Source organism: Vanacampus margaritifer, chromosome 7 (genome assembly GCF_051991255.1).
Source record: "Vanacampus margaritifer isolate UIUO_Vmar chromosome 7, RoL_Vmar_1.0, whole genome shotgun sequence".
Classification (NCBI taxonomy): Eukaryota; Metazoa; Chordata; class Actinopteri; order Syngnathiformes; family Syngnathidae; genus Vanacampus; species Vanacampus margaritifer.
The window spans coordinates 22,587,084-22,599,177 of record NC_135438.1 but is presented as its reverse complement, the minus strand read 5'-3'; the positions used below and the strand labels follow the sequence as shown (position 1 = coordinate 22,599,177).

The 12,094-nt window shown below is 40.4% G+C and overlaps 1 protein-coding gene across 1 annotated transcript in view; it reads right to left on the bottom strand.

The window, feature by feature from the left end:
* maml3 (mastermind-like transcriptional coactivator 3) overlaps positions 1 to 11,788 on the bottom strand; it is a 136,381-nt gene extending 124,593 nt beyond the window's left edge. Inside the window, exon 1 of the mRNA XM_077571285.1 lies at positions 10,748 to 11,788. Coding sequence (XP_077427411.1) covers positions 10,748 to 11,128 — 381 coding nt within the window. The 5' untranslated portion in view covers positions 11,129 to 11,788. The remainder of the gene's footprint in view (positions 1 to 10,747) is intronic.
* Between the last annotated feature and the right edge of the window lie 306 nt (positions 11,789 to 12,094).

The following is a 12,094-nucleotide window of genomic DNA, read 5'->3' as shown; positions in this document are numbered from 1 at the left end:
TGCTGGTCGTTTGTGTAATAACTACCATTTCTTCAACCGTTCTTTGCCGTTAAGAGGCTGCATCAAAGCTTCTGTATGCTCTAGCATGATTTTTTATTTTTTTTATTTTTAACATATAAATACGTCTTTGGGACACTTAAAACATTTGAAATAGAACACATTTGTACGTTTTTGGGAGCAAATGAGTTAACAATTATTTAGTATTATCGCCACCTACTGTCCATTATTCCAACTGACAACTCAGACTTTGTAAGTTAAGTTGAACAATACCATGTCTGTAAGCTAGTGCAACGTTTATATTCACAATACTTAACCACTGACAGTAAACTCAAAATGTAAGCCAAAATGCAGTAAACTTTTTTTTCTGATAAGGTTTACTATTTGCTATTACAATGTATAAGTTTAATTATTGACATTGTTTTGATGTATTTGCCAAGAATTTGCATACACATAACCAGGAAAAAGTTCCCCACGGGGAAAATAAAAGTATATCGTATCGTATCGTATCATATCGTATCGTAACTGAGACATGACTGTTGGCTTTTTGCAATGTGGATGAAAATGTGTTAGGAAATGTAACATATAATACTTGAACATTTTCTTTTTTTTGTTTAAAAAAAAAAATTAACGTAAATGCATAATTTATCTATTTAATCATGGAAATTAAACCAATAAATCGTTCATTGAATCAAATTTTTCGCCCTCTCTTGTGAATACCAAGAGAATCCCACTTCGAAATGCTTTTGAACATCTAATACACTCAAAGGTCATCAATGTGAACAATTTTATATATTTTCATATTCAGCTCAGTCATTGTGTGTTTGATTTTAAAGAAATCATCAAGTCACTATCAATATTCCTTCCTCTCGTGCACACACACAGACACACATGCTGAAACATTAGCATTAACAACCTCATTCATATTTTAGCATTTTTAATATTGTGCGTGTTTGAGAGAATAAGGAATGAAAGGGGGAAATTAACTGTAAACTCCTAATGCTAACACCTTTCACAAAAAGAATGGCAAATGGATTAATAATCTCTTTGGATTATTGTTGTACATCATACACTAGTACTAAACTGGAAAAGTATTGTGATATCTTGCGGTAAGAAATGAAACAATCCTGCGTTTTTTTGGTACTTGTACTTTGCGAGTGACTGTGACAGAGCCGACTGTTGGCAGCCTACTGTGCATCTGCACCCACAGCGCTCTCCTATGTAGTGGGCTGGGCCTTTCTCACTCCCCAAAGCAGGTGTTTAGAGAGGGAAAGAAATCCACATAAACTCTTGCGGTCCTGCGTAACATCCACAGCTCATGAAGAAAAAACAGGAATAGAAATATTATGCTTACACAGAAAAATACCTGAGATCTTGGCTGCAAAACCTGCGATTAAGTATCACAAACTAGAGAAGGGAACACTTCCAATAAGGACACCTCACTGAACTACATTGTCTATCATACACAAAAGAAGGACAGGTTAGCAAATGTGACACATCATACCTTCAAAAAGAAGTCAAAAAGTGTGAATTATTTTGTGACAAGCTACGTTGTTGGTTGCATTTGACAAAGCAGTTAATCGATAGTGTTTGTGGATGAGCAGAGTAGTGAATACAATCCCAGTCACGGAGCTGCATTAAGTCATTATCTATTCCAGGTCATTCAAATGCACTTTGGGAATAAAGTAAAGTTAACAATGGCAGAAGGTTTACAAAATACATTTGTTCCCAGACTTTGTGCACAAACGGACACCATTTTTCCTACTGCAAAGAATGGCGTGGCAGGTGTCAGGGTGGCCTCTCCTCCACCTGCATCATGTTCTCAGCTCCACCAATGAGAGCTCAACTCAAGCTGCCGGAACTGCAACACTATCGTGCTACATGACGCACACATCACTTGCACCTCATACGTTCTTGGCAGCCAAACTGAGAGCTAGTTTAGAGCAAATAAAAAGATACATATAAATATGTGACACTCGGAGTGAACTACGTTCACAATGACTTATTGTTATTGAAAAAGTCAAATTACAAATGTTAGGAGTCTAAACATCCTACTACTTGTAATACTAAGGCCGATAAACTTAAAGTGCGCTGGATGAGTGGCAAATAGGGGTGTCCCGATCCCATGCTCAGTATCAGTATTGAGTCCCAATCCAGCACTTTTCTGACTATCGGAGAGAATCGGATTCAGTCACGTAATCTGACCGATCCTGTTTCACGTGTTTTTGTGGCGTCGATGCGCTTTACGCCAACATGTCTGCTGTGCGGAACTACTGTTCATTGCAACAAAACGATAGGCAATATGCAATAGTTGTAAACAGGCGTTTTGTCATAGAGGAGCCTGCAGAGCTCACTTAAATACTTCCAATTAGGTTCGTCACTTAAAAATGAATCATCTGGACCAATTTGAGATTTAAAAGCGCAAGGCAGCAAAGTCAAAATAGCAAACACTTGCAGAGGCGTTTCAAAAGTACCTCCAAATGGTGACAAGTCCAAAGAAAATTAACTTGTGCGTAATTTATTGCTTTAGACGATCAACCGCCGTCTGTCGTGGAAAACGCTGGCATTCATGTCTAATGGACTTTTTGAAATCAAGGTACCAACTTCCTTTTCTATAATACAATACAGAGACGCGCTACCTAAGCTATACAACAATCCTTTCAATCTGTGTATGATTCCTTAGGGTTGAAGTTAAAAAAAAAACGGATCGGATTGGTATCGAATCAGTTTCAGAAAGAGCACACCCTAAAAAAATCAGAAGCCAAAAAAATCTGGATCGGGACATCTCTAGTGGCTAAAGAAGATGCACTTGTGACCATGCACACTCAAAACGCGACTAAGGAGATTAGGAGAGACACAAATTAGCCAATCCGCCATTTTCTACAGAGGCTATTATGAACCGTCTACACAATAAGCCAGAGGAAAAAATGTCTGCAGTCTGCACACACATCTGCATTTTTTTTCTAATTTGATGCAAAGCTACACATCTCAGCAGCTGTGGGAGAATAACTGCATTGTTTAAAAATGTTTAATAGCTGAGCTTCTGTGTCAAAGTTGGTATTTTATTAATGTATTTTACATATGTGATGCCTTGAGATAAGATTGACTCAAGATACGAGTCGTCATTCGGGCAATTTTTTGCTTTGACCTTCCAGCGCAGATATGTGTCGTATGGTGGCAGTGAGCTCAATTCAACTCACTTCACAAAAGCAGTACATTGGTAAACACTGGACAACTCATCTTAACAGAAGCTAACAGTTCACATCGATAGGCACAGACCCTAGAATGAATATTTCAACGCAAATGATGGAGCAACACATGTAGACAAATAACAGTACTCACAGACGTAAACAGTATTATTTATCCTCTACAAAAAAACGACCAATTATACAATATCTTACTGTGTCATTTACAGTAGTAGTCGTTGAAGCAGAAGTATTATTATTCTTCATTTGTATTTGCAAGACTGTACTCTGCACGTTACTGCCTCCGGAAGCCAAGGTGGACTTAATAGTGATCAACAACAGCCATGCAAATGTGTAGAATGCAGAAGCTACAACAATGAATACGGTAATACTGTTGCACAGGGATGCGTCGTAGTCGCAGTTTTAGAAGCAACTGTCTGATACTTGAAGAAAAACAGTGCAGCATCACATATAGACAGATAGTCGTATAACAATACGCACAGGCATATATTATTTATCCTCTATAATTTTATAGCATGCTGCTAAGTCACGTAGAGTAGCAATAGAAGAAGTACCATTCATCTATATTTGTGTTGGCATGACTATTATACTGAGCGAAGGCCACCCGGTGGCCAAGGCGGGCACACCAGAGAGAGCAGCACAATTCATCTGATTACAGCATTAAATCATGATGCACAAACTGTTAAAAAAAAACATTCTATTTAATTATGTTAGAATTCTATATTTCATATAAAGTACAGTATATGTACAGTGCTATTTTCCTTATTTTAAAAAAACAAAAATTTAGTTGTTGGCCTTTTGGTGGGGCTAGAACAGATTAACAGATGTTAACAGATTAATATTTCCATGCATGATTTAAGATACAATTGTTTTGAGTTACGGATGTGAGGACGGAAGGAATAAAACTTGTATCAAGGCACCACTGTATAAGAATTTCCTTAGTATCCTCCACTGGCTAATATTTTAAATTGCTAAAAATACAGAGAATCTGAAGCTGAATTTGTATGTTTTGTCATTTGTGATTCCAGTGCTTTAACTAATGTTTTGTAGGGTTGCCTTTGAATCATTTCAGTATCTGCATTGAGATTCTTTATGCAGGTATCGTATCCAAGTCAGAATTGGGAATGGTGACAACACTAGGTTGAAGTGGTATCTGCATGTAAAGTATGTGTAGCGTACATGTGCAACAACATAAGGATACAACGAGTAATTACTATCTGTCAAGTGGGATGCAAACTTGTCTGGGATGAGTAACAAAGCTACTGAGCCAATTTAAAGGGACTGGCACGTGTACAAGAATGTAAGAAGACCTTGTTAAAGTTGATTGTGTAAACATTCAAAACAAAGGACAAAATCCACTGCTATTTGATGTTGTTGTAGGCACGCTTTTTTTTTAATGGTTTACTTCGAGCAAAACGACAAAAGGTCTCGTTCCAACACTCTAAAAGAAGGGATAACTGCAAAGGTCTGCACTTTGTGTGTGTTCCTGTAGAACATGTGAACACGCGTGGGAGGAGGGAATGTGGTTTGCAGCCACCCCAGATTAAAAACAACCAGTATGTGTGCACAGGAACTGAGGGGCAAGGGTGAGAGGAAGTTGATGAAGACATAAGAGTGGTAAAATGTTACATAAAAACACCAAAAAACGACCAAATGAACAGTACAACTCTCATCAAAGAAAAGAGTAAGGAGCAGTGAAACAGTGTTGACTGAGTCCAAACCACATGCCAGTGATGTCACAGTTGTAAGTCGACGTCACACGGTGTGTGCGTGCATGCCGAGTGCCAGCGCCACGCCAGCTCACTAGTTTAAATATAGCACTCAGGCGACAGTCACAGCTGACATTAACTATGCGCTTGCCACCAAGATCATCTACGCTACATTAGTGCTTTGCTAAAGCTGAAACCAGAGAAGTGGTGAACCGGGGGGAAGCGGGAGGAGAGGAAGGGAGGGAACGAGGAAGGCCTCAGATTCATGAATACGCAGCCGCCCACACTCCGGCCTGGCCTGCCAGGAGTTGAGCCGGACAACACTAACAGAGAGTGCGTGCGAGTGCGCGCATGCATGATAGAGAGACATTCCTTTGCGAGGTGGATGCCAAGGAGCGAGTACAACCAAAGACAGGTTGCAGTATTTTGGGGGCTAACGCGCCCCTCGCCATGCACGTCAGCCTCACAGCTGTAGGCTGGCTAGCGATTAAGTAATCAGGTCTGACTGGATATTATTAGGGAAAAAGTACATAGAGATTATGCTTCAAAGAAAACACTGTGGCGTGTTGTCTGAAAAACGTGCTTAATGAGTAGAAGTCTCGTTTGATCTTTGCCTAAAGTGAATGCTTTCATCCGAACCCTAACTGACAATAAGGGCACTGAGCACAAACCGGTCTGGTTATAAAACACTACTGAAAGTTGATGGCTAAAAAAATGAAGAATAAATGAGACATCACATCCCAGAAGGATATTCTGCCAAAACGTTCTGGTTTTAAAACAGTTAATAAATGAAATTGAAAAATATTTTATATCACTTGTAATGATGATCCTTGCATTCATCTATTCTCTGTAGCGCTCATCCCAGCGGTGTGCAAACTCGGTCCTCGAGGGCCGGAGCGGAGTCCTGCAGGTTTTGGATGTTTCCTTTCTCCAGCACAGTTGGTATCATCAGCAAGCTTTGCATAAGCCTGATGCGATCTTGTTAGAGCTGTCAAAATTAATCGATTAATTAACAAGTAATCGATTATCAAATTAATCGACAACTATTTTAATAATCGAGTAACCGTTTGGAGCCAATTTTTAGTTTAAAATTGTCCAAATCCTCTGTTTTCAGCATATCAACAATAGTTGTTCACTGAGATGCGCCGTGCGATCCATGTTTGTGGACGACTGGGCGTCCAAAAAAAGAAATCAGGAATGCATGTTCCTGAATTGATAGCAATCATTTTGGTGTTAAGTCAAGTGAAAATCGGTTGATAAATGAGCAAATTATAATTAATTTTTCTTAATCATTCCAAATCTCTCCTCAAAACCAGCATACATGGTACATGGCAGTTTAAACACGTGTACTTTTTAACCACATAGTAGGCTTACACTGTGGCGATTTCTGACCGTTAGCATAGCATCTACCTTCATTGCATTCCAATCACGGCAGATAAAAGCCTTTGATCGCTGCAAATAGTTTTAAATTGGTCGAGCGTCGCTGTCTGACACCACAGCATGCGTTGAAACGCATGTTAAATGGGATGTTATTGTTACGTATTCAGGGATGTCACTATCGAATATTTTTACAATCGATTTTCCCATCGATTATTCAAATAAAAGTGTATTACAAAACCATCTTCCTTCCCAATGACTGTTTATTAACCAGTTATTGTTGTTCATTTAGTATTGTTTAGTGATTCAAAAATAACAACAACAAAACCTCAATTCAGCAATATCAGTGATAGGAAATGATGTTGTGCACACCAACCTTTTTGAAACTGATTCAGTCAATGGTTCGGTCATTGTTTTCCAAAGTAAATATTTACAAATGTTTTATCTTAATTAAATACAAAAAATATTCAGTCTACTTTGATGAAGGACTACGGAAATTAGAGAATAATTCATGTTGAGAGGCTGAAATTGAAGGATTTGGATAATTTTAAGTTAATTAATAGTGCTTAATGATTACTCGATTATTAAAATAGTATAATAATAAATTTTGACACCTTTAGTCATATTTAATTTAATTCTTTGCATCTGCTTTGAAAATAATTTGTTCAACCATATATTTTGATTGTGACATTTTATGGCCACTAGAGATTTTTCTTTCATTTTATTTACGTATTCAGTTTTTAAAATTCATGTTATTGTGTATTCTAGAGGGTGTCCGTATAGTCCGGACACAGGCGTAAAAATACAAAATGTGTTTAAAAAAATACATAAATAAAATAAAATAAGAAGAAGAATAAGGAGAAGAAGACATATGTGTGGGTAATAGGGGTGTAACGGTTTATGTATGACAAATACATAATCCGTTTCACCCCTAGTGGGAAGGGAACCCACAAAAAATGAATTGACCAAATTCTGACATGTAAGTTTTTGGCCCAACGCCAGTGATATACAGGGCCAGTGCTAGTTCTGGCAGAGCCACCACAATTTGGCTCCTGATGGCCCGACAGGGACACCACCCAAAAGGGCTTAATGTAGAACCCTGCACATCTGAGCACAGAGCTGCAGATGCTGCCGCCAGCCAGCACAATTTTTAACTAGCTCTGATCAGTTTTTTTTTTTTTAATTGGTGCATCAAGGTCCAACAGTCGCCCATCTGCACCAGTTAACCAAGTGCTCAGGAACTACCAGAAGAATTCTAGGTACTAAGCTAACTTGCTCCACACCGGCTACCAGTTGTGGCTCGCAAGCTGACGCAGCTAAGCGCTGTCCTTGTGTATGAGTAATGTAGAGTAGTGACATAACAGAATAAGTGCTTAGGTGCTACAATAAACAGAAATTTGGGTGCAACCACACAACAGTGGAGAGTAACAATAAAAAAAATAATTAGCAGGTCAATTAATAAGTGTCTAGAGTCAGAGCAAGTAATACAGCATCTACGCAGTAAGCAAACAACTGAAATGAATCAGTATGTTAATCCTTATGCCAACCAGGACAGGCCTATCGTTAATCAAATATTTATAATGTCATCAATTTTAATGATGTTGATTTGTACTATTTTGCACCATAGAACGCTGAGTTTTGAGATCTGCACAATATTGTCAAAATTGCATACATTGTTGTTTTTAATTGTTTTTAGTAACCGGTAGTCTGGAGCCCTGCTTTATACTGAGATGTGAATTTTAGGCAATTTCGCCCAGCCATAGTACACCACAAAGTTAAGTGTTCATCATGTTCATGTTCACGTACAGTATGTTCATATGCTTCAACAGAGTGATTGAAACATTTGTTCATATAACATACTGTGGCTACCCACCTTGCTCAAATGCAGCAAATGTTCAATTTATTCATCATTAATCTTCTACTTTATGCATTTGCAATGCCTTGATTTTAGTTAGATAAGTACACGGTCGTAGCCATAAATACCTAAATACATAAATAAAAATAAAATAAGTTTTGGCAGAAAACTAATTGTGTTAACTAGGCATCATACTCATACTAATACCAACAATTCAAATACAGTGCTTATCAGCAGAAACATGTATCGACAAGTATTTACTGATCAGACCATTCAAACTGTACAAGTTTGTCTTTGACCCACAAATTGTATTTGTGTTGAAGTTGCTCACCCCAAGTTCCCCCAGAACTGTCAGGATCCTTGAGAAATTTACCGAAGCGATAGTTGCTACTGATGCTGATTAGCGTGAATTTGCCCACTGTGCAAGCGTAAGGGACTCCGGCACACTTTGCATAATTACCGGCTTGCCCCTGCCTTGATATGGGAGTTCCGTCAGAGTCCATTGAATTCTTAGATCCATCCACATGACAATACAAAATAAAGTTTAATGCGCATACAGCAACAAATTAAAAAAAGTTTTCGGTAAATGTGTTTATTTCAGCATCAAACAGTTAAATGTTTATATTATTTCTCATTTCAAACATGATTACAAATGTACGTACAGCATCCTGTTCAGTTGAAGGAAAGCCTGACATTATTTAAACCAAAAATTCACACCATTAACTAGGAAAAAAATTAATGCTATTGCTGTTTATGTGCTGTTTAACATGACCTATGAAGAGCACAAATTAGCATAGTGTATTTGCTCTACCCGCCGATTTGAACACACTGTATATGTAACACACCTTTTCCACGCTGTGTATTTTGAAGAACAGACTGTAACATAACCCTGTGGGCATTTGTGTCTGCACGCGTGCACACAATGGGTTTGGCGAGAGCAACAGAGAGCTTGGCTTTCCTCGAATGCCTGCTTCTGCGGTGACTACATACAGCCATCTAGCTGCAGCTCTGCTCTTCAGAGCAAAGAAATAGAAAAGGGATAGCGCATGCTTCTCTCCTTTCCCTTTCTCTTCTTAACCATTCATGTCTAGACACTCCAAATCACAGTACGGTTATTGAATACAGTGTTTGCATTTGAAATTGGAAGTGTCACCGTTAGTGACAGAGAAGCCCCTCCAATCTCAGCTTTTGTAGCCGGCCATCAATTCAGTTAAATGTCCACAAGGGCTACTGGGAGGTCCTACATTGCACTCAAGTACTACGTCTGACGGTTCTAGCTAGGCTCCTTAACAACAACTAGCTCGGAAATTAAAGACACTCTTATTTTGCATCTCAAAAGCAGAGGACCTGGGCTCATTGCAGCAACAAAAGGAAAGACACTGTTGACATTCCAGACATGAGTCCTTTGGTCTTTTCTCAGGAAACCTGAGCCTGCCCACAGGAGATACAGTGCAAACAAGGATTCTACACAGTTTGTCTGGGTCTATTCTATCCTTCTCTAATGTCCACGTGCAATCACGCGTTTTAGTCTATTTTTTTTAATGGTCAAAACCACAGTGAAAATCACAGAGGACCACAGCACATTACCATAATTGTAATAAAATAACAAAACTCATCCACTGCTCCAATCAGAAATAAGCACAGGTCAGCTCCCATAAGATTCACTTACTCCTGTTATAGTAATCATTTGTCCTGTCAAAGGATGTGTGCCTTAACACAAGATAATATTTTTCATTACTCTGGCAGCAATCTGAGGTCTGCTGGTTTGGTCCGCTTAACAGGTGCCTGTGCATTGGATCACTGACTGTTTACAATGACATCATCAAACCATGGTGCTAATATTTGATTTCACTATACCTAAATACAGTGTTGTGTTTACAGAAAACAACATTCATTCAGGAACCTGTTCGAGATGCTCCTTACAGATTTTCATATCTCTCAAGAACTAGCTTTTATCTCTAAGCCAAAAGTGGTTGCGTGTGTAGTGATCGATCTTATAATGTATCCGTATTATTAATTGTTTTTCTAACCGCCATTCAAATAGTACTCAATTGAATCATAAAGTGCCCTTTAAAGATTCAATCATAGTAATATAATATTGTATGTAATCCGTGTAAACATACACTGGCACTTAGGGGCTGGTTGTTGACTTAGAAAGCATGTCACAAATCTGGCGCCTGAACTGTCATTGCTGAGAGCAGGGAAGCACTTGTTACAACACTGATGCCTACTTGCAGAATATGAGACACTTAACCCAAGAAAGGAGAAGTAGTTTGGCTGTGAAAAAAAAGTTAGTTGAGGGCTCACTTTTAAAACTCCCTGCACAAAACAAAGAATCAGCTGTTATGTATTAATGAGAGAGCATTCAGTTACCCTTGCAAACAAACGCACGCACTTATTGTAAAAAAAAAAAAAAAAAAAAAAGTGAAGCGAGCAACTGAGTGTGTTGTAAACTCTTCCAACTGTGAGTGAACAAGTTAGTCCTGCACAAGTCATGCAACTACAACTTGTTTGTGGTCCATGGATGTTGAGTGAACCGTCTACGGAAGAGTGTGAGTGAGATGGGTGTCTGTCTGCGGCTGTCACCGAAAGCGAGTCCTTACCGCTATAAGCGTGTTATTCCTCTGTTCCGTGGAGGAGGCCGAGTCCGGGTCCGGCTGTTTGATCTGCGGCTGCTTACTGCCACCGCCGCTCCCGCTGGCCGACTTCTTGGCCCTTTGCTCCAGACTCCGTTGGTACAGACTGACCGTCTCCCTGCGCTCGATCTCCAGCTGCTCGGCGTGGGCTTGCTGGTACCTGTTCTCGCAGTTGACGTGGTGTCTCCGGCAGCCCTCTATCCGCTGCCTCAGCCTCTCCACTACTGTGCTGTGCTTAGGTATGCCCACGGCCCCGGCAGGCACCACGTTCCCGGCGGCCGGGTTCATGCTGTTGTTGATGCAGATACTGCCGTTGGGTCCGGCAGCGGGGGAGGCGAAGTCCCCCATCACTGGGCCAAGTGGCTGCTATTTTGAAGGAACTTTTATCCGCCGCCCCCTCCTCCACCTCTGCCACCTACCGTCACCCCCTTTCTGTCCAAGGAGCCGGCCAGCTGAGGCTGGAGTCCGGAGGTCGGACCGGCAACAGACACACGCCAACCACGGGCTTTAAAGGGCAGCAAGCCTTGCGCTCCTACGGCCGGGAGCTCGCGAGTGACCTCGTCTTCTTCCCTCCTTAACACAGTTCCAAAACAAACAGCTCCCGAGAACACAAATAAAAGGCAACATGAGAGGCTTCGACAATGAAGCGTCTCTCCGCGACTCACAACAACTCCGCCGGAAAGCCAACAAAACAGCGACGGTGTGAACGCGGGCAGCCAGCGGTCAAACACACACCGACAGTCCCGCCGAGCAGCAACAGTCCACTCGCCGCTTTACGGTGTTGTCCTTAGAGAAAAAGTTTTGGTGCTTGGACCTAACGGGTTCCGGAGTTTCCGAGTCAACTTGCATGTCATATGGTTATTGGTTTGAAAGGAATCCCGGTAAGGATGTCGCTTAGTTTTGTTGTGAGGCATCAAGAGTCCAGACGGCGCAAAACGTGAATATGGGAAGCAGTGGCGGAAGTGTGTAGTCACTGGCTGACGCCTGCCACCATCACAATGATCAAGTCAGCTTCTCCACCATGCCAGCGGAGTGATATCAGGACAGGAGTTGAGTAAAACCAGCTAGAGGCTGTGAGAAGCCCGCCGAAGGAAATTCGGAAAACCCGGCGCGGCACTTGTGGTAGATCCCCGAAACAGAGAACTTGCGGTATAGTCCCCACCTCGACGACCTGTAGAAAAACATCTACAATACGTTGACATTGTAAAGAAAAAATTATCAATAGTTTAAAATCCCTGAGCCCCCTGCCTAAATAAATAAAAATAATAAAAATAAATATATTTTTTTGGCAGTACAATAAGAGTGGGGTGATTA